At 34.4% G+C, this 23,395-nt stretch overlaps 1 protein-coding gene across 1 annotated transcript; it reads left to right on the forward strand.

Annotated features, from left to right (window-relative positions):
* The first annotated feature begins 17,534 nt into the window (after positions 1 to 17,534).
* Positions 17,535 to 22,763, forward strand: LOC140451156 (uncharacterized). Its single transcript, XM_072544890.1, has one exon. The coding sequence runs from the start codon at positions 17,535 to 17,537 to the stop codon at positions 22,761 to 22,763; it is 5,229 nt and encodes a 1,742-aa protein (XP_072400991.1).
* Positions 22,764 to 23,395: the final 632 nt, after the last annotated feature.

Raw genomic sequence — 23,395 nt, forward strand, 5'->3', positions numbered from 1 at the left:
AATTGAAGGAACACCCACGAGTTTTTCAGGGGATTTGGCTGAAAATTGATTCATAGTTTATTTTTATTGTGCAATATTAGGTGTCTCGTCTATATAATAGAAGTCCTAGTATCTACCGGTATGGATCGTTTGTTTGTGTAAATGTTATACAGTGTGCCTTTATGCTACCCCGTTCTTCATCTGCTATTCTTACCAGTGAGTGATACAAAAAATATTCTCTTATGTTGGCATACGCAGACAATGTAAGTGAGCTTGTTATCTAAGGGGATATCATATAGTTTTTGGAGAAATATTCTGTAAATTAAGGTGTCGTAAGCGGCATTTAGATTGAAAAATACCACCCCTGATACCGGATATTTTTCGTACCCGGTCTTTTTTTTGCCAGGTTTAAGCAAGGTAACAACTTTGGCTTGTCTCTAAATTTTGGGTATCTCCATAATTTGAATACAGTTGTTCATCATCCGGATAAGCCATTGTAGAGTGTTTTTGGTCCAGGTTTCGTAATAAGCTTTGTGCTCAAATCCTCAATGTCGGTAGTTGTATTATTTTTCATTAAATATGTAGATGGTGGATCCAAGCTCAACATCGTTAAAAGGTTCTCTCGGCTGACTAGTTTTGTCTTTTCTTACTTTAAGTTATTCTTTGCTTCTTTTCCGACAGAAATAGCATGTCTATATCTATGATGTAATTTTCAGCGATCAGCTATATACCAAATACCCTAGGTTAGGCCCTATATGTGTTTCCTGCACTAGAAGTAAGTTACATTCGTGTTTAGCTCATATGTCTGATAAGTTTAAGTAAAGTAAAGTTTCTTGATCTCTAGATATACCCTTAACAGTTATAGACATATGTTATTAGAATAGTTGGTCCTAAAAAGGACCAATTTGACAAAATCATATTAAAGGGGTGACTGAAGAATTAGCCGATTAATTAATTCATCATTACCCGGGGTATGTCCGATTGCGGTGATCTTATTAGTACTTCAATCTTCCTTAACGCTCGTTCGTTGAATCCCATAAGTAATGCCTAATCTTTTACTTTTTATTAAAAATTTAAATTTTACATGCCGTGTATTACTTTTTGACGATATTTCGAATCAGATTTGTATAGTAATAATTTTAGGTATTAAAGAGCCTCTTTATGAAAATTAAATAAGTTTGTGATATCGGTCGCAACTCATATCTAGATAATAACAAAATAAACAGTTAAAATAAGTGTAAACAATTTCAACTACATATATCGGCGCCACTGTTCAGGTGATGGGTTTATCACAGATTATCAAAGATTACATTTTAATTCAATGTTCTATTTACGTATTTTCAATATTAAAAAAGTAGGAAAAGACATGTTTATGCTTTTATTTTTTTAAATCTATTCTATTTTCTTTTTAGAGTTCCATCTTTTTTGAACGACCTGTGCTCTTTTTTTAATTGGGCACTTGTCCAAAGCTATGACAAATACTCTGTCCTCTACTATTCTACTGTAGCGTGATTAAATAAAACGAGCGGTTCGAATTTATATACATATATTTATTTATACGTTTACAGTTCGGTACTCTCTTATCGACTAACTCTACTTCTAACATTGTTACCTATATATACTACAGTTACTAGGTTCGAGATTATTCTGGCGTTGTCCCACCTCTAATTCTCCTACGTGACCGGTTATTCTCTTTCGCACTCGATACGCTTCGAAGTTTCGAGAAGGGTATTAGAGATGCAATGCAACCGTTACCTGGGCCATGCCGAGAGTATGTTCGTAACACTACATTAATATGACTGCCTCTCGACGCCTAATTCACTCCCTGCCTCTCGACGCGTTAGTGTTCTGAGCTGTTGGACGTGAATCCCTGTCCTGGCATTTGGTTTTCACCTCTGGCTGCGTTGAGTAGTTGAGTTACTGTGACCAAATGCCCATCTTGGTAGTTAGTATTCGCCTCTGGTTGCGTTGAGTAACTGAGTTACCGTTGCTAACTACCCATCTTCCTGTCTTTTGTTTCTTTTTCTTTTTGTTCTCCTGAAGAAGCTACATACAATTGTAGCGAAACGTCGAGATGAACCCACTTTTGGGTCACTCACAAATGACACGGTCCAAACCCGGAAGACGAATAAACTATAATTCTGACTCTGGCCGTGGAAGCCTACGATTTTATCTTCATCTTGGGCTATTAATATTGCGTCATCTGCGTAACGGAGTATTTTAATTTCTTTGTTCCCCATTCTGTATCCTCTTCGTTTGTTAACGCTTTTGATGATTTGATCCATGATCAAATTGAAGATCATGGGGCTCAATCTCAACGAATCCCCTTGTCTTATTCTGCTGCCTATTTCTATAGATTCTGTAAGTTGTCCCTATATTCTGACTTCAATTTTGTTGTTTTGGTCGATGTTTTCGATAGTTTTTATAATATTTAGGGGAGCTTCTCTATTATACAGAAGATGGATTACATCTTCCAGTCTTACTCTGTAAAACGCTTTCTTTAGGTCAATCAGACACAGGAATGCTGGTCTATTATACTTCAGTGATTTCTCAGTAATTTGCTTTATCACGAATTTTGCATCTGTACATGATCTACCACTAAAAAAACCCGGTTGTTCATCTGCTAAACTTATATTGTGATTAATTAGCACTTGTAAAATTTTAGTTGTAAGTTTTAGCGTAGTATTTAACAAGTTTATACCTCTGTAGCTTTTTGTCTGTTTTTATCTCCTTTTTTAAATAGTAGAGTTAGTTCGCTCCTTCTCCATTCTTCCGGCATTTTATTGTGTTTTATAATTTTATTAATTAATGTTGTTAATTTTTCTTTCATTGCTGCTCCACAATATTTCAGTATTCGTTTGGTATCCCGTCTTTACCTGCTGCTTTTCTGTTCCTCAGGTTTTCAAGTATTTTCCGAACTTCCTGTACATTTATATTAAGTTCTTTATATGTATGTTGTAATTTCTGATGTTTCCGGTTCTAGCGTCGTTTGTTTTTCTCCTGTATATAGCTTCTTTAGGTAGTCAATCCACGTATCATTTTCTATGTATTTTAGTTCTATTAGTTACTTTACCTCCGTTCTTTACCGTCTGATGAAGCGCTATATTTCCTTTTGCAGACGAGAAAAATTATGTTCCATTTCTTTCGAAAAACGTTCCCGGTGACCATTTTTTATTTTTCTTATAAGTGCATGTGTTTCGTTTCTAATTGTCTTGTAATTATGTTATGCCTCTTGGTTGACATGTATTTCAGGTAAGCTTTTTTGTTTTCTTTACATTTTTCCTTCACTTTATTTATATTTCTTTTACCAAGAACTTTCTTGGCCGAGGCTAAGATATTAGACTTAACTTTTGCCCATCACTTTCTGTGATATATGTTTTTCTGTTTTTTTCGGTTCTTCTTTTCTGGAATAGGTATCTTGTTGAGTCATCCTGTAAGCTTTCGACTTTTATCTTTGTGGTGTATTTCGGTGTTTTGTTATCACATATACGTGTTTTCATTCGGCACAATACCAATTTGTGATCGCTTTCTATTTCTGCTGATGTTAGTGCTCTCTGTTCAACAGAATATAGTCTATAATAGATCTTTGTCCTCTACTGTTTTCAAAAATGTATTTGTTTTGTTCTTTGTGAGGGAAAAATGTATTATTATTACGTATCTGGTTTTTGCTGCAGAGGTCCGTTAGAAGGTTTCCGTTTTCATTTCTGATATTTTCGTTATATCGCTGTTTTATCCCTGGAACTAAATCATTGCCAACACGGCCGTTAAAATCACCCATAATGATTATATATTTATCATTTGGGGTCTCGTTTATTACAGTCTAAAGGTGTTCGTAGAAGTTTTCCCTTGTGGTGGTATCTTTGTTGTTCTCTGGTGCATGAATTGCTATCACATTCAGAGGTTTGACATCCAGTTTAATTTTTACACTTACTATTTTTATACTTGGTGTAAAAAATTTTTGTGTACTAATAGAGCGACTCCTTCTTTGGCTCTGGTTTCTTTGGCAACACCACTGTGAATTATGAGATGGTCATCTATAATAATTTGACCCTTTTCCGTTTTTCTTTGTATCTTTTAGCGCACACATGTCTATATTTTTTTTTCTACAAGCTCGTTTGTAATTTTCTGCTCTCTTGTAGAGACTTTACGTTCAAAGCACCGATGCGAAGTGTATTTCTCGTTTACCACAAATTCGTTGTCCTCTTTCTCCCGTTAGTCGTCGTAATGAAATCATTCCTGTCCCGAGGCATAATTCTGTTTATATGAGCTGTATGGTTTTAAAGTCTATCAGTAGAGTGCTAAACGGGCTGTAGACCCCCTCCTCCTTTATTTGGGCTTGGGACCGGCAACAGTTCTGTCGAGCTACTCGATCTACCCAACAAAACTGCAGGCGGATTTGAGATATGTTACTTAAGGATGTACTTAATCTGTATTAATTCTTTGATCTGTTTTTTGTTCTCTTTCAGATCTGTTTTATATTAGGTAAATTCTCATTTCATTCCTTAGGTAAATTCTTATTTCAAACCCTCCGGCGCACTTTCAGGTCTACATATTATATAAGTGTTTTATTTTTCTTTTCATTTTACTTTTACCTCTTTTTATACTTACTTTACTTTCCGTGTCCGGAACACCAACAGCTTTAAATTTTGTATTTCCAATGGTTGGCTACATAGATGGCCCTGTCATTCGCTAAAAATAGATCTTCTTCTGTGTAGGTCTCTCTCATCTCTGTGCATGCTAGTAGATTTTTTGTGGTAACAAACTTTATAATCTTACCGAAGGGGCTTCTAATTTCAGAAACTGTTACACGATTACTCTATTTGATATACGTACATTTATGTACTAAATGTTTATAATACACACTTTCTTATGTTTGGAAATATATAAAGCAAGTAATATAAATTACCGCCTTGCTTATTAAAACTAAAAATTAAATTAAAGTATATGTTGGTTAACAATTTATATTTAACTACATAAATTAGTCAAATAGTCCTCAAATTCCTCCATGATTAAATTGATGGATATTGAAATAAATTTCAAGTTCCAGAATGTACCTGCTGTAAAATTTGAAAATTTACTACTAATACAATTATTGGCAACATCGCAGGAGTTTAGAAGTATATGCAATATCGTAAATACGGATCCCAAAAATGGTTTATCCTTTTGTGGAGTCCACTTAATCCTACGTGTTGGTCGGAGTCTACATAAAGCGCTACTCAGATAATAAAATACACGGTGTATATTCTACTGGAGTTAGTATAATACCGTTTTAGAACGGAGCTTACATTAACCGCTAGATGTATATATATATATATATATATATATATATATATATATATATATGCATCTAGCGGTTAATGTAGGCTCCATATTAAAACGGTATTATACGAACTCTAGTAGAATATACACCGTGTATATTATTATCTGAGTAGCGCTTTATGTAGACTCCGACCAACACGTAGGATTAAGTGGACTCCACAACAGGATAAACCATTGTTGTGATCCGTATTTACCATTTTGCGTACACTTCTTAACTCCTGTGGTGTTGCCAATAATTGTATTAGTAGTAGAGTTTCAAATTTTACAGCAGGCACATTTTGGAACTTGAAATTTATTTAAATATCCATCAATTTAGTCATGAAGGAATTTCAGGACTATTTGGCTAATGTAGTTAAATATAAATTATTAACCGAGTTGTTAAACAAGGCGGTAATTTATAATATATATTTTTAAACATAAAAAAGTGTAGTATAAACTTGGAAAAGGGAAGTTTCCATTTTTATTAATAAGTATTTTTTGTTAAAATATATTGAAACATTTAGTCCATAAATGTACGTACATCGAATAGAGTAATCGAGTAACAGTTTATGAAAGTAGAAGCCCCTTCGGTAGGATTATAATGTTTGTTACCCTATAAAATTAAAGAAAATTCTGAACAACAGGGAGATCTTTGTAATTTTTCGATTACTGCAGTTTATGACATACAATATTTGTTTCATAGCGTAGTTGAATTTAAACTACATTAATTTATTAATCAATCTTTCATAACATAATTTTTTACTGTATATTTTCAATAGATATGTCGATTTTTAATTAACAAAATATTTAATACATTAAAGTCGCGTAGAGATTTTTACTAAATATAGAATTTTAAAGCTATTTTGTCAATAGCTATTTTAGCAACAGTTGCCAAGTGTTTTCTTAGTTTTGTAGATGTTAATAGTAACGATTTTGTTGCATCTCCTAATGCCTCTGTTACATGCTTCTTTACCACTTGGTAATTAATTATGGAATTTTCTGATTTAGAAGTTGCAAACAAAAAAGTATTATTTTTTATATGATTACTTCTTACGGATATAAGAATTTGTATGGCATTTAAATGTCCTTTTAGAAAATAAAATTGGAACGGGCCGTCCTCGTTTTCCTCTGAGAACAATTCTTTTTAAGCCGCTCAACAATATTTTCTCCGTATCTGTTATGAACTTTTGAAATTCCGAAAAGGAAGTATTGTCATAATTTTTTTCGAAATCTTTAACAGTAACCCTCTGCAATTCTCTAACTCTTTTTCTATTAAATAGAAGCACACTACAAATGGTTCCTTTACTTAGATGTTGAAACGCACATTTGTTCATCACATCAGAATGTAACAGCTCAATAGACTCGTCTATTAATGTTTTTAAATAGTTCTCAAAATTCTGAAAAAAGCTAAATAATTAAATTATTACTTTTGTGACAGTTTTTAAAATTTATTATTTACGAGGATCGGTAAAATTCGGTTCATTCATAAAATTCTGACACGACTGAATCCTACTCGACATGATACTGATAAAAAGTGCATTCAAGCATCGATCAAATGTCAGGTTATTTCAAGCCACAATAATAGTCAAATAACCACATCCAACCCAGAAAACATCCCAATACCTTCATATATGCATTTGGTCTATGGATAAATCAATGATCAACAAAACCAAAATAAGTTTTAAAACCAACGAAACTTGTCCTCAGGAGGGTGTGGGCCTATCCAAATCCCTTGCCCCAGCAGATTCGGTCTTTACTAACAACACATCCTATTGATGATTGGTACTCGACTATGGGGTGAGCAAAAACTCATTCCATTAAGAAAGAAAGACTAAGAACAAGAATTTATAACCTTTGTAGTTTAACAGGTAAAAAAATAGCGTTAGTTGCTGCACAAAAAGAAGAAAAATCCAAATTGCGTAGGTATAACCCTTAAATGCCCAATCGGGGTCACTATGGGACCCCAGACATACATTTTTGGCTATAATATCTTTATTTTAAACATTTGACAACCGCGCAATCAGGTATTTGTGTGGACGTGTCTCCTACGTTTTCTGTTAGTATACCACGAACATTCGTGAGGTGCAGTGGTCTGTAAGAGAGATTTAGATAAGTGGGGTCTCGCTGTGACCCCGATTGGGCATTTAGAGGCACCAGAATATTTTTATTATTTTTAACATTTTTCGTCAGTTTACATTGAAAAATGGACCGTAAGGGAATGAAAATGACAATAAGCGACCAAGAACATGAAAAAATTATCCGAAATATAGAAGAAGGGATATCAGACTCCGATTTCGACTATGAGATTACCGACGAATCAGATAGCGAAGAGCAAGATGTTTTTGAGGAAAATGTTTCGGAAACTGAGGACAATTTAGAAGTCAACAGTGACGAGGAATCAGATGCAGAACCTACCGAAGTGGACGATAATATTAGTGAGGTTAGTGGTCCAACATATACATCCAAATCTGGAATGCAGTGGAATAGCCTACCTTTCGAGAGATCCAAGAGGCAACAAAAAAATATTATAAATGTACATCCAGGCTTAACAAACTATAGTAAAAATTCCAACACGTTTTTAGACTATTTCAATTTATTTTTGACCGAAGAGATGAAGAATGTCATATGCCTTCATACTAATGAAGAAGCTGTTAGGCGTTATCAAGAGTGGAACGAAAAACATCCGAATAACAAAAAAGAGTGGACGGTACTTACCAACAATGAACTGGATAGCTTTTAAGGAGCACTTATCAAAGCTGGTGCTTTAAGGTGTGGGAAAGAATCGACACGAGAGATATGGTCTACAGACACCTCAATACGCCGGTCATTTTTTACAGCCGCATTCGCTAGGAACCGATTTGAAGAATTATCGAGTTTCTTGAGGTTTGATGGCAAAGTGACCAGGGTGGAGCGGAAGGAACAGGATAAGTTAGCGGCGATACGAGTAATTTGAGACATGTTCGTCTCTAACTGTGACAAAGCCTTTGAACCATACGAACATATAACCGTTGACGAACAGTTAGTGAGTTTTAGAGGAAAGTGTCCTTTTAGACAATATATAAAATCAAAACCTTGCCGCTATGGGATAAAAATTTGGGCTGCCGCGGATGTTAAAACATCTTATTTATCAAAACTTCAGGTGTACCTTGGAAAACTACCAGGTGGTAGAATAGAGAAAAATCAGGGATTTCGTGTTGTGAAAGATCTGGTGGAACCATATCATGGCTGTTGGAGAGGAATTACAACTGACAACTTTTTTACCAGTGTTCCTCTTGCTCAATATCTTTTATCTAAAAACCTTACTTTACTTGGGACCGTCCGCAAAAATAAACCTGATACACCACCACAACTAAGTTTGACAAAAAGACCTGCGGAGTCGTCAATATTTGCTTTTACTAAAGAATTAGCTATGGTTTCGTACATACCTAAAATACACAGGATGGTACATCTTCTTTCAAGTCAACACGATAGTGATATAATTTGTCAAGACTCTCAAAACAAACCCTTGATGATTTTAGACTATAATAATACCAAGGGTGGTGTTGATAATGCCGACAAACTGATTAGGGAATATTCCTGTAAAAGAAGAACTGCTCGTTGGCCATTCAGGCTCTTTATGAATATTATAGACATATGTGCACTAAATGCCTATATTTTATACATTGAAAAAAATCCTGATTGGAAGAAAAATAATTTTTCACGAAGACGTATTTTCCTGTTACAATTAGGGGCTGAGCTTGCTCGAAACAACATGGAAAAAAGAGCGAAATATATAAAACATAAAGCCTATGTAAAATCTGCTCTAAAAGATTGTGGCATACCAATGGTAAACCCAACTACCGAAGTTGCAACTCAATCCGTCCATTCAGCTAAGAAACGTGCTCGTTGTTACCAGTGTCCGCGAAACTGTGACAGAAAAGTGAATACCGTTTGCTCTTTTTGCAAAAAATTTATATGCCAGGTGCACAGAAAAGAAGAAAAAACTATTGTATGTAAAAATTGCAACTAAAAGTTATATGCTTATATTATTATTTAATTTTAATTTTGTTCGAATTGAAAATAATTTGTTTCTAGAAAAGCCGTTAATTTTGTATGAAAAATAAATAAAAATTATTCAAATACGCTTAAAATTATTTTTAACCGTGTTTTCCTTTTAGTCAGTGCTAAATGACGTTACTAAATTGAAAATTTTAGTGGGGTCCCTAGGAGACCCCACATGGGCATTTATGGTTATTTTCATATCACGGGCATTTAAGGGATAAGAGTATTTGCTAAAAAAAGAAATAAAAGAGAAAGTTTACGTGATAAAAACGACTGACAGAATAATATCCGTGAAATTTATACTTATAGAGAAAAGTTGAATATAGTATGTATTATGTACCATAAGTGGGACTAGGTGACGATAAAACAAAAGCTTTCTATGATCAGTTAGGTGGTAGACTTAGAAATATTCCAACTAAGAAAAGACTCATAATAAAAGGTAACTTCAATGCTGATATAGGCTAATTAAACAGAGGAAATGAACATTCGGTGGAGGATACGGCATTGGAAGTAGAAATAGCGAAGCAGATAATATGCTGGAATTAGCAGTAGCATCAGGTATGGCCACTGTTAGTACATGCTTTTAGAAGAGAGAAAGCCAACTTATCAAATTCAAAAGCAGACAAAATCAAGTCCAAATATGGATCGTAAGCCAATCCCTTATGTAAAGACTCTAAAGTAATAATTAGTGAAACTGTAAGCCAACAGCATAAAGTGCTGGTACTAGATATACAAGTAAAACATGAAATATCGAGGAGAGTCACAAAAACAATTAATTGACGTTAACAAGCGACAAAGAAGTTCAATATAGAACAGAAATAGAAGAAAGAATGTGTTGGAACATGGAAAAAGGTCATAATGAAATTTGGAGAAATGTGTCAAACATTATTAAAGAGGGTGCAAATAAAATACTTGGAAAAATCTCAGGAAATTGACTTAAAAATTAGTAAATATAGGTAGTCAGACGATGCTTAAAATAATATAAAAAAATAAGAGAAGGTTACGGAGGTTTAAGAAAATATATCAGACTAAGATTATCAAAAGTATCAAATAGATAAAGAGAAAGCAAAAGTAGCGGTAGCACAATTTAAGGTAGCAGCGTATGAAAAGCTGTAGAATGAACTGAATACTAAAAAAAACATATACAAAATTGCTTAAAGTGGATCAAAGAAAACCAAAGATTTTAATCAGATTAAATGTATACGAGATAAATACAATACACTATTTATGCAAGGAAAGAATGTAAAAAGAATGTTTGACGGCCAATTAAACGAATAAAGAAGTAGAATTTTAATACCTGTATACAAAAACAAAGTAGATGTTAAACTATGTACAAACTACAGAGCCCTAAACCATGGTGTGACAGAGACTACTCTGTCACACCATGAAACTGTGGGAGAGAATAATTGATGGTATGATACAGAAATATTAGGAAATCAGTTTAAATTCATGCAAGACAAATCAACAACGGATGCAACTTTTATCATAAGGCAAGTAATGGAAAACTAATGTTAGAACAAGTGAGGGTAAGACTGATAAATTTCATTTGAGAATAGTATTGCATCAGGGGTTAGTGCTAATCCCTTATCTCTTCTAATTAGTGTTTGAAAAATTAACGAAAATATGCCAAGGAGATATCCCTTGGTGCCTGATGTATGCTAAAGATGTGGTGTTAGTAAGAGATAAGGAGAGAGAATTGAATTAATGATTGAGACAATGGGGATGGGCGCTTGAGCAAAATGGTCTAAAACTAAGGCAGACAAAAACAGAGTATCTAAAGTGTGCATTTGAAAATCAACTTCAACTTCACTTTAAATCTGTAATGTTGTAATGTTGACTGGTGAAATTATTGAAAAAAAAATCGTTTTAGGTAGGAATCCAGATTTGGTGTTACAAAGCAATGGGGAAATAGATGAAGATATAGTAATGTCAAATTAGGATGGATAAAATGAAAAAAAGCAAGTGACGTCTTGTGTGATAGAAAAGTTCCTACGAAGCTGAAAGGTAAATTCCATAATACGGCCATAAGACCAGCTACGTTGTATAGTATTAAATGTTGGACAGTTAAGAAAATAAGAACAATGAATGCATTTGAACGAAATGACAATGCTTAGATGGATGAGAGGCTTAAAAAGAAAATATTAAATTAAAAATCAAAATATTAGGAGAAGTCTAGGCGCAGCACCTCATCTATGCAAAAATGAGGGAGCATAGGCTACGATAATTAGGGTATGTTGAGCGTCGACACGAGAGTCATGCAATACATAGGATTCTGGTTTTCCAGGTCCCAGGAAGTAGTAGGAGAGAAAGACCGAAAAAGAGATGACGGGAAACGGATAGGAGAAATATGTGTATGAAAGGAATTCATCTTGATATATTACGAAAGATAGAAATATATCCCTGTATATAAGGATAAGGCATAAAGGGATAAAGGCAAAGATAATGATGATGATGAAGAATCTGTAAAATATGGTGATACTTGCATATATACATAATTTTTCAAAATAAATTAATCGCTTATTTTTAACATGTATTTTCCTACTTTTTTAATATTGAAAATACGTAAATAGAACATTGAATTAAAATGTAACCTTTAATATTTGTGATAAACCCATCACCAGAACAGTGGCGCCGATGTATGTAGTTGAAATTGTTTACACTTATTTTAACTGTTTATTTTTTATTATCTATATATGAGTTGCGACCGATATCACAAACTTACTTATTTCCCACAAAGAGGTTCTTTAATACCTAAAATTATTACTATACAAATCTGATTCGAAATATCGTCAAAAAGTAATACACGGCACGTAATGTTTAAATTTTTAATAAAAAGTAAAAGATTAGGCATTACTTAAGGGGTTCAAAGAACGAGCCTTTTCGTTTACGAAGATTGAAGTACTAATAAGACCACCGCAATCGGGCATACCCCGGGTAATTAATTAATCGGCTAATTTTTCAGTCACCCCTTTAATATGATTTTGTCAAATTGGTCCTTTTTAGGACCAACTATTCTAATAACATATGTTTATAACTGCTAAGGGTATATCTAGAGATCAAGAAACTTTACTTTACTTAAAGTTATCAGACATATGAGCTAAACACGAAACTGACTTACTTCTAGTGCAGGAAACACATATACGGCCTAACCTAGGGTATTTGGTATATAGCTGATCACTGAAAACCACATTATAGATACAGATATGCTATTTCTGTCGGAAAAGAAGCAAAGAATAACTCAAAGTAAGAAAGGACAAAACCAGTCAGCTGAAAGAACCTTTTAACCATGTTCAGCTTGGATCCACCATCTACATATTTAATAAAAAATAATACAACTACCGACTTTGAGGATCTGAGCACAAAGATTATTACGAAATCTGGACCAAAAACACTACAATCGCTTATCCGGATGATGAACAACTGTATTCAAATTATGGAGATACCCAAAGTCTAGAGACAAGCCAAAGTTGTTACATTGATTAAACCTGGCAAAAACTCCAACGACCACAAAAACTATCGGCCAATATCGTTATTTTCTCAGCTATTCAAAATACTTTTGCACAAGATCGTTAATATGATATCACCGATATTAGAAGAAAAACTCAAATTAAAAGACAAAAGTGGTTATAGATAGGGAAGATCATGTAAATCACAAATACTAAATCAAAGATGGGTACGAAAAATATCGGGTATCAGGGGTGGTATTTTTTAATCTAAATGTCGCTTACGATACCTTAAATTACAGAATATTTCTCCAAAAACTCTATGATATTCCCTTAGATAACAAACTCACTTATATTGTCTGCATATGCCTACACAAGAGAATATTTTTTGTATCACTCAATGATAAGAATAGCAGATGAAGAACGGTCTCGCTTGGGGTAGCATAAAGGCACCTACACTGTATAACATTTACACAAACGAACGATCCATACCGGTAGATACTAGGACTTCTATTATATAGACTATACGCCTATTATTGCACAATAAAAATAAACTATAAATCAATTTTCAGCCAAATCCTCTAAAAAACTCATGTGTGTTCCTTCAATTTTCCTAACATAGACGCTTTCACAAAACTAAACATCCAATAATGTCATGAAAGCGTTGAACTGTAGACTTTCTATAAATTCTTTGAAAATAGTTTGTATCGCACGGGGTCAGTCACAATCAAGTCAATCAGACAGATCATTGTTTAAAACTAAAAACTTTATTTTATATGAACGAATAAAACAATTATTAAATTCTGTCGTTATCTTATCAATCAGCATACAAAAAAATAAATCAAATTTTTATAATAATAAGATTATAAAGCTAAATACATTTATATTACGTGAAAACCAATTTTACTTAAAATTTTCTTTACTTGAAACAAGAAACAACAAAACTTTAAACTTTTGATTAGCCTAACAAAACCTCAGTTCTTAAATTTGAATGCTAATGACCATGATGTCAAACCGATCCTTCACAGATATAAAATTTATTTGTACAAACACTTACAGCTTATTTTCTTCTTGAGTTGTATGTTGGAACATACCCAGAAAAGTCCAGTCTCCTCAACGATGTGATCTCTCCTCTTTGGCACCTCGGCTCCTTCTTAACGTCTCTGCAAACCTCCTGCAGACTACACAAAAAACACCTGATTCACTTCTCCAAACTCAGCTACTTATTTATGACACCAGGACCTCCTTTTGTCAACTTGATGCCGTAAGAATACTTTCACATATACTTTATAAAATGCCCACGGTAGATACAAGGACCTCTTTTAATCTACTTGTTATCTCCTTCTGCAAACTATTCACTTCTTTTCGTTACGCCGGTATCCAAACTCACGAACCACACCCTATCTTGAGACAAACGACTGTTTCCTTTCGATGACCAAAATATAACTAACTCCTCCGGTCTCCTGATCGGCTCACAAATTCCCATTTAAAAACGACCGTCCAATCAAAAGCTCAAATTGTATTTACCATGATTTTGGAAAAGCCTAATTTCGGTTTCAGAGAAAAACTAAATAGCTTACTTTAAAATTGGTTTTGTCAATACACAATTTATACATATTTCAAAAGATTAGAATATGGTCATTTAATACTTGACTATACAAACAATGAAAAGATTAACTAAGACAGGTAAAATGTCTTCTAATTCTAAACAAAGGTTTTTTTGATAATTTTGTTTGAAACGGAAAAAGGTCGTTTGCCAAACAAATTTCTATTCTTATCTACACTAAATCTTATCTTAAATTACTATATACATTTTTGTTTATAATGATATCTTAAAATTTTATTCCGATGGATATTTTTATTTATTTTTCTTTGGTTGGGAAAGAAAAAGTATGACAAATCCCCGCCTTTGCATATGATAAAAATTACTGAATTATGCAGGGATTTTTCTCTATGCAAAAACAATACCAGTATTTTATTCATAATATTTGTAAACATCGTTGATATTATAAATTCCCCTAATCTTGTATGATTCTATGTGCTTCAACTCATAACTATTTATCCCATTCTCATTGTTTACTATGTACGGACCCTCAAAAAACAGGCATTAACTTTCCGCACACGTTGCTAGGTATGTTGGACATGCGCAATGCTCTCACCATAACTTTCTCACCTTTTTTGAAAGTAATTGGTCTTCTTTTCCTATTTTGGTCTTGCCTCTGGATATATTTTTCGTTTGCTCTCCGCAATCTTTTCTGCACATTTTCCATTATCTGTGTGTATTCCTTTTGTTATCTATCTTCCCATGGTCTTAGTGGCATTATACCCTTCATTATATATTCTGGGGTCTCTTTCGTTACGGTGCTCGGGATGGTATTTAGATACGTTTCTACTTCGGCGACTTTCCTATCCCATCGTCGATGTTGACCCTCTGTTGTAATCCGTAGAAACTTCGTCACTTCCTGTATAAACCGTTCCGAAGGATTACTCTGGGGATGTCTGATGCTAACAAAATTTGTCTCTATTCCCCGTTCTCGAAGTTGTCCCTTGAAACGATCATTTCTAAAATATGTTGCATTGTCTAGAAGAATCCTTCTTGGTGTTCCTACGGTGGCTATAAAATTGTCGATTTTTCTCATTATTTCTTCCCCTTTCGTGGTACGGCAACTGTATAATTTTACATATTTGGAAAACACATCTACCATGACTAAAACATGTTTATTCCTCTTCGTCGTCATAATTAGATCGCTTCACATATCTATTGCTACAATATCTAATTTGTTCCGGGATATAATATTTTTTGTAACGTTTTCATTTTTGAAATTTCTAATTTTATATTTTTGACAGATCTGGCACTTTTGTGTAATTTCTTTTGCGATGCGGTAATCTTGTCGGCAAATATAATTTTCTCGAAAAACCAGCCAGACTTTTCTGCTACCGATATGTCCATTGTCTTCGTGTAAATTTTTTACAATCTCCTCTGCCAATGTTTGTGTCACCAAATATAGTTCCCTTCCGCCTATTCTCTTGAAATATATGTCGTTTTCTATTTCCGCTCTTCTTTTTTCTCTTTCCTCCAATTCTCCTTGGTCTCTTCTTATTTCATTTAATGAGAATACACCTTCTTCTTGTGTCAAGATATTTAGTCCCACATGTAACGTAATTGCTTCCTTTTTTCCTGTGTCTTCATCCCGTGTTAGCGCGTCGGCTATGATATTGTCTTTTCCTTTGATATACCGGAATTCAAAATCGTACTCCTGTAGTAATAGAATGCCTCTATGTATCCGATTATTCACCAATCGGTTCTTCATGATGTGTACCAAAGCGGCATGATCCGTCTCGATTGTGAATTTAGCTCCCAATAAGTAATATCTTAATTTGTTTACACAAAATAGTACACTGGCAAATTCCAATTCTGTCACACTATATTTTCTTTCGTAAGTTTTGGTCACCCGAGATATAAAACATATTGGCTGGTGAAATTCCATTCCACTCGATATTATTTTTAACGATATTGAAATTCTTAGAAGGAATAAAGAAAGATATTTAACGGTACTTTTAGGGGTACGAGCCCTGCACTACCTGCCTACATAATTTGGATATTACCAGTCAGTTCATAACAAGCTATTACCAAAGTCGGTCGCAAAATCTCGTAAGCTAAACTCGCTATATATAGCTCGCAAATACTCTCTTCGCTTATATATCATATGTATTTGTAACTAAGTAGTTACACTCGCATCGCATTATTCATAGAAATTATCAAGTAAATTTATAGTAACCAGTGTTTTCTGAATCCGCAGTTATAGTTTTTATATAAACAGTTGATCTGTTCAAACTAGCAGAGTTGCCAGTAGTTCGCTTTAAACATAGAAACGACATTCCGCTAAGCAATTCTATTTGTAATTATATATAATAGTGAAAATAGCCTTAGTGGAAAGTGTAGTGAGATATCCCATATCACAGTGTTTTCGGACGGTTATCAGAAATTACTATTTAATCTTAGCATTAAAGATAAGTTAGTGTTTAATCTGTTTTTCATTCCAGCCCCTGGGCTGGTGGTCCTTCTGCCTTTAATTCTTTAAACGAGCCTGTTTCCATTCCATTTTTTGGTCCTTCGAGCCGGATTAACCCTAAGTATTATAATTCATATAACTTTTTTCCGAAAAATAGAACTTTAAACACAAACTTTCTGCAAATCTAAGACTTAAGTGCGCGCCGGCAACATTGTGAGACAAGGGTGGCGATCGTGACGTGCAGTTCCAGCTCCAGCCGCCTGTAAGGAGCTTAGCCGATTCTACGAAGGACAAGGAATTTGAAAAGCTGACGTCCCCATACCCAGCTTGAGTGGTAAAAATTCCAAGGAACTATATTTTCGTATTTACATATTTTAAGAAGCAATAAGACTTTCTCTATTAATTTCGATAAGACGTTCGCATTTTTCATGTTCGCATTTTAAATATTTACATAGATATTTATTTTAATACTGTCTTAATTATATAACGCCAATAGTGTTATATTTTTTATAGTTTAATTACGCAATTATTTTGGTAAAGAATTTATTTTGATTCATATTTTAATTTGATTAAATAATTTGAAATGGCCACTAATAATACAGTAATTTTAAAAAATCAGCGCAGCAGCTGTAAGGCCCAACTAACACGGATAGAAAAATTTGTAAAGTCGCAAGTAGATAACCCTCATTTAGTTAAAATCAAATATGAAAATTTATCCGAAAACTATAAAAAATATCAACAAATTCAAAGTGAAATAGATATGTTAAAAGATTCAGATTCAGTGACGTCCGATACTGAGGAAGATGAGTCCGTATATGAGAGATTTGAACTCACGTTAGCCCAATTGCAGGAATTAATTGAAAATTTGTCTACATCTAATAAAATAGTTGATAGTGTTTCAAATGTAAAGTTGCCTGATATTAATATAAGACCGTTTTCTGGGGATCCACAAGAATGGATGTCCTTCTTTGATTTATTTTCTTCGCTTGTATTGAACAATCCCAAATTAAAATCAGATAGTGAAAAGTTCTACTATCTCAAAAGTTTACTTAGAGGGCAACCGCTTAGCTTAATAGAATCTCTACCCGTTACAAATCAGAACTTGGATGTCGCTATTTCAACGCTAAAAAATAATTATGAAGATAAGAATAAGTTATTAAATTCTCTGTATCAGACGTTACTGGATCAAAAGCATATAAATAAATGTAATGCTAGCGAAATACGGAATTTCTATGTTACGAGTAAAAAAACACTGGATTTAATAAAAAATCTTAGACTATCTGCTCAAGTTACCTTTGAGACGCTTCTCGTATTTTTGCTAGAGAAAAAACTGGACTTTCAAAGTCGACGAGCTTTTGAAAGTGAACGAGATTTAACCGCACTCCCCTCGGTTGATATATTTTTTGAATTTTTAAAAAAACGCTATACAATACTGGAAAACTTAAATATGTTCGATGGTAGCTCAAAACCCGGTAATAGTTTTAGTAGAAACTCACATAAAGATTCTCCCAAGGTAAACTTTCACGCGAAGGTGTCTGATTCGACTACGAGAAACAGTAGTTCCAATGGTAAATATTGTAGTTATTGCAATGAGCGATCGCATTCCACATATGTGTGTACAAAATTCTTAAAATTATCGCCGCAAGAGAGACATCGATTTGTCAAATTAAAATCTCTTTGTTTTAATTGTCTGTCAAATATGCATATCTTGGCGAGTTGCAAATCCTTGTCTAGATGTCAGTCCTGTGGTAGGGATCATCATTCGCTCATTCATTTAGAAACTAATTCGTCGCGAGTTGGAACTCAGCAAAGGGTTCAAAATGTATCACAAAATAGTCAATCTCTGAGACATAATGGGAACAGAATTAACGGTTCTACTAGGGACGCTCATTTGTCCAATCCATCTCTAACACAAAATAGTAATTTTCTTACTCAAAATTCGCCCGCTAATTTATTGGTATCCGACACAAATATTGCTAGTAATCAAGGTTGTTCATCTATAGGTACTACTAATTTATCTGCTCTTAGTAAAAATAATTGCCAAATCCTTTTACCTACCGCTCAGGCAAAAGTATATTCAAGAACGGGTAAACCATTTTCTGTCAAATTAATTTTAGATTCAGGAAGTCAGCAAAGTTTCATATCGAAAGACTTAGCAAATCGATTGCAGTATCTCACTAGAACGCAAAAATTATCCATTTCCGGTCTAGGAAACAATGACCTTGTTCAATCAAATGAAATTTTAGATATTGTGTTACACTCCAAAATTAATCCTTATCAACAATTTGATGCTTCTTGCTCAGTAATAGATCGAATTACTGAGCGATTACCGCAAATCGCTTTAAACCCTCATGGTTTAAAAATAGCCGATCATCTAATACACGAGCTGGCCGATCCTCATTTTTGGGAACCCAGCAATATTGATATATTAATAGGTGCTGATCTTTATTTTAGCATAGTAAAAGGTGACCTTATTTCACTAGGTCATAATCAACCCACGCTTCTAGAAACTGCATTCGGCTATGTAGTTGCAGGGCCAGTTCCTAATTTAAGCCACCAAAATGGCAATTATCGTGTCCCAACAACACATTCTTTTTTATCTGTTCAGGACGAAAATAATCTAACCGTAGGTTCCGACGGTGGAGAAAAAGATATATGTTCAATTTTGGAAAAATTCTGGGAATTAGAGGAACTTCCCTCGCGATGTTCTCGTTCTGAAGAGGAAGAAATGGCCGAAACGCTCTTAGCCGCTACTACTAAAATTTTAGAGTCAGGTCGATATCAAGTTGAAATGCCGCTTGCTTGCTCAGGAGTAAAACAATTGGGTGATTCATTTACCATCGCAAAAAGACGCTTTCTCACACTAGAGAAAAAATTTCTCAAAGACCATAGTTTTTTCAGAGAATACAAAAAGACAATAGAAGAGTATTTATCCTTAGAACACGCAAAGGTCATACCGCTTACACTCACTAATTGTTTAAATGAAAATAAATATTTTATCCCCCATAGAGCTGTTATTAAGGAGGGAGTTTCGTCCACTAAATTTCGTGTAGTATTTGATTTTTCCGCAAAATCCAGCTCCGGATTTTCTTTGAACGAGTTGACTCTCAAAGGGTTTCAAGTACAAGACAACCTTTTTGATATATTGTGTCGATTTCGGACTTATAAATTTGTTTTGACCGCTGACATCAATAAAATGTATCGCATAATAGAAATGTTTCCGCATCATCGATATTTACAAAATATTCTCTGGAGGGACTCACCCTCAGAAGATTTCAAGTGTATTGAATTATCTCGCGTTAGTTTCGGTCAAAATTGCTCTCCATTTCTAGCTACTAGAGTTATTAAGGACATAGCCCTTAGGAACTCCCAAGCACCACTCGCATCTAAAGCTTTATTAAAGCAAACATATATGGATGATATCCTAGGAGGAACCGATAAGTTTCACGAACTTAGACAGTTTTATTCAGAATTAAATGCTGTTTTAAATAAACACGGATTTTATCTTCACAAGTGGTGCTCGAACGTACCATCTTTTTTGCAAGAAATTTCGCAATCTGATACAGCAGAGTTTGATTTGAGTTTAGAGGAAGCGCCATACAAAATTTTAGGATTAAAATGGAACCCAATAGTAGATACGATAAAAATATCCGCGAATACTTCGATTGACCTGGAACCAATAACTAAGCGACGAGTTCTTAGTTGCATTAGCTCCTGTTATGACCCGCTTGGGATAGTTAATCCCTTAATTGTTAACGGTAAACTACTCATGCAAGAACTTTGGAAACTAAGGGTAAATTGGGATGACCCAATCACCGATCCAATGATATTTAAACGATGGAAAACGTTCTTAACTACCCTCGCTAAAGTAAATAATATTGAATTACCTCGTTTTATTTTTGTAAACAAAAAAATCACAAAAATTGATATCCACGGTTTCTGTGATGCAAGCCTAACCGCTTTTGGGGCCTGCATCTATCTTGTTGCCCAATATAGTGACAACTCATTGTCTAGTAATTTAATTACCGCTAAGTCTCGTGTTGCTCCACTCAAAAATAAACTCACTATTCCAAAGTTGGAATTATGTGCAATGGAACTACTTTCCAAACTAGTTCATCAAATGATATCTATTTTAAGCGATCGCGTTACAATCGATACGATAAATTATTGGTCCGATTCACAGATTGCACTTAGCTGGATAAAAAATCCCGCAAACAGTTACATGACATTTGTAGCCAATCGCGTCTCTACAATTCAAAGCTTAAGTATGATTTCTATGTGGAGACATATTCGGTCTCATTTGAATCCTGCAGATATGCTAACTCGCGGCAATTTCGACGAAAACATGCTAGATTTTTGGCTACATGGCCCCGAGTTCCTGCGAATGTATAGTTTTGATTTCGATAATTTTAATTCGTTTTCCCCTGTTGAAAATCTTCCCGAAATCAAAAAGATTTCTCTTGTAATCTCAGATAAGGTGGAGAACTCGTGGACAATAATGTTCGCACGCTTTTCCAAATTTTCCAAGCTACAACATTCAGTAGCTTATGTTTTTCGGTTCATTTACAATTTAAAAAATAAACAAACAAAAATGTTAGGTCCTTTAACGGTCGATGAACTCTCGCATGCGCATATGTTCATTGTACGCCAAGTTCAGTCAGAAAACTTTTCTAAAGAATTTTTACTTTTGACAAGCAATAAACCTATAGATAACAAACAATTGCTATCGCTTAATCCCTTCATCGACAAAACTGGTATCTTAAGAGTAGGTGGTAGACTTCAGAATGCAACGATTGATGACAGTCAAAAATTTCCAATTCTCTTGCCCGCTAATAATCATGTAGTTTCTCTCTTAATAAAAAGAGAACATTGCCGACTGGGACATACTGGTCCCCAAAATGTTCTCGGTAATTTAAGACTACGATACTGGCCGCTCAGCGGCATAAAACAAGTTAAAAGAATTATAAAGCAGTGTTTAACGTGCTACCGCTTTAACGCACATACTGCTTCTCAAATTATGGCTCCGCTTCCTATAGATAGGGTACAGAATACTCGTGTTTTTAGTAAAACCGGTGTAGACTTTGCTGGACCCGTGTATATTCGTTCTTCCCGCTTACGCAAAGCTCCAAATTTAAAATGTTATATTGCCTTGTTTGTCTGCATGGCTACCAAAGCCATACATATTGAATTGGTCAGTGATCTGACCACTAATTCATTTCTAGCATCTCTAAAACGGTTTATTTCACGGCGAGGAAATCCGCAAATAATTTTTAGTGATAACGGAACCAATTTCGTTGGCGCTAATAATCAGCTTCGTGACTTATATGATTTTTTTAAGTCTCAATCAAATTTTGATAACATACGCTCCTATTTAGATCCAAACGAAATACGTTGGAAGTTTATTCCACCCCGCTCTCCCCATTGGGGTGGATTGTGGGAATCTGCTATTAAGAGTGCTAAATATCATTTAGTTCGCTTGGTTGGAAACTCACGGTTCACATTCGAAGAGATGTATACTATTCTAACTCAGATAGAAGCTGTGTTAAATTCTCGCCCACTATATCCGCTGTCAAATGATCCTAATGATCTGCAGCCGCTAACCCCAGGACATTTTTTAATAGGCAGTTCTTTGACTGCATATCCCGATTTTGATTTAACGTGTACAAATACCAATCGACTAACTGCTTGGCAACAATGTCAGCAAATCCAACAATCCTTTTGGAAGCGTTGGTCAGTCGATTATCTAAATAATTTGCAAAATCGTCCTAAATGGCTACGTTCATTGCCTAATATTCAGGTTAATGATTTAGTCTTAGTGAAGAGTGAGGACACAATCCCATTGCGCTGGCCTCTTGGACGAGTGATTGCCACTATACCCGGCAAAGACGGTAAAGTAAGAGTTGTACGATTAAAAACTGCTGATGGAGAATATACGCGTTCTATCACCAAAGTTATCGTTTTACCTATAGGCGATAAAGTTAGTTGTTAGACAATAGACTGTTCTTGTATATAACTTAGGTTTAGTTAATTATTTAGTTGTTAGCCTATTTGTTCGCCGCCGCCCCCCAGAATGGTGAAATTCCATTCCACTCGATATTATTTTTAACGATATTGAAATTCTTAGAAGGAATAAAGAAAGATATTTAACGGTACTTTTAGGGGTACGAGCCCTGCACTACCTGCCTACATAATTTGGATATTACCAGTCAGTTCATAACAAGCTATTACCAAAGTCGGTCGCAAAATCTCGTAAGCTAAACTCGCTATATATAGCTCGCAAATACTCTCTTCGCTTATATATCATATGTATTTGTAACTAAGTAGTTACACTCGCATCGCATTATTCATAGAAATTATCAAGTAAATTTATAGTAACCAGTGTTTTCTGAATCCGCAGTTATAGTTTTTATATAAACAGTTGATCTGTTCAAACTAGCAGAGTTGCCAGTAGTTCGCTTTAAACATAGAAACGACATTCCGCTAAGCAATTCTATTTGTAATTATATATAATAGTGAAAATAGCCTTAGTGGAAAGTGTAGTGAGATATCCCATATCACAGTGTTTTCGGACGGTTATCAGAAATTACTATTTAATCTTAGCATTAAAGATAAGTTAGTGTT

This window comes from Diabrotica undecimpunctata, chromosome 9 (assembly GCF_040954645.1).
Source record: "Diabrotica undecimpunctata isolate CICGRU chromosome 9, icDiaUnde3, whole genome shotgun sequence".
Taxonomy (NCBI): Eukaryota; Metazoa; Arthropoda; class Insecta; order Coleoptera; family Chrysomelidae; genus Diabrotica; species Diabrotica undecimpunctata.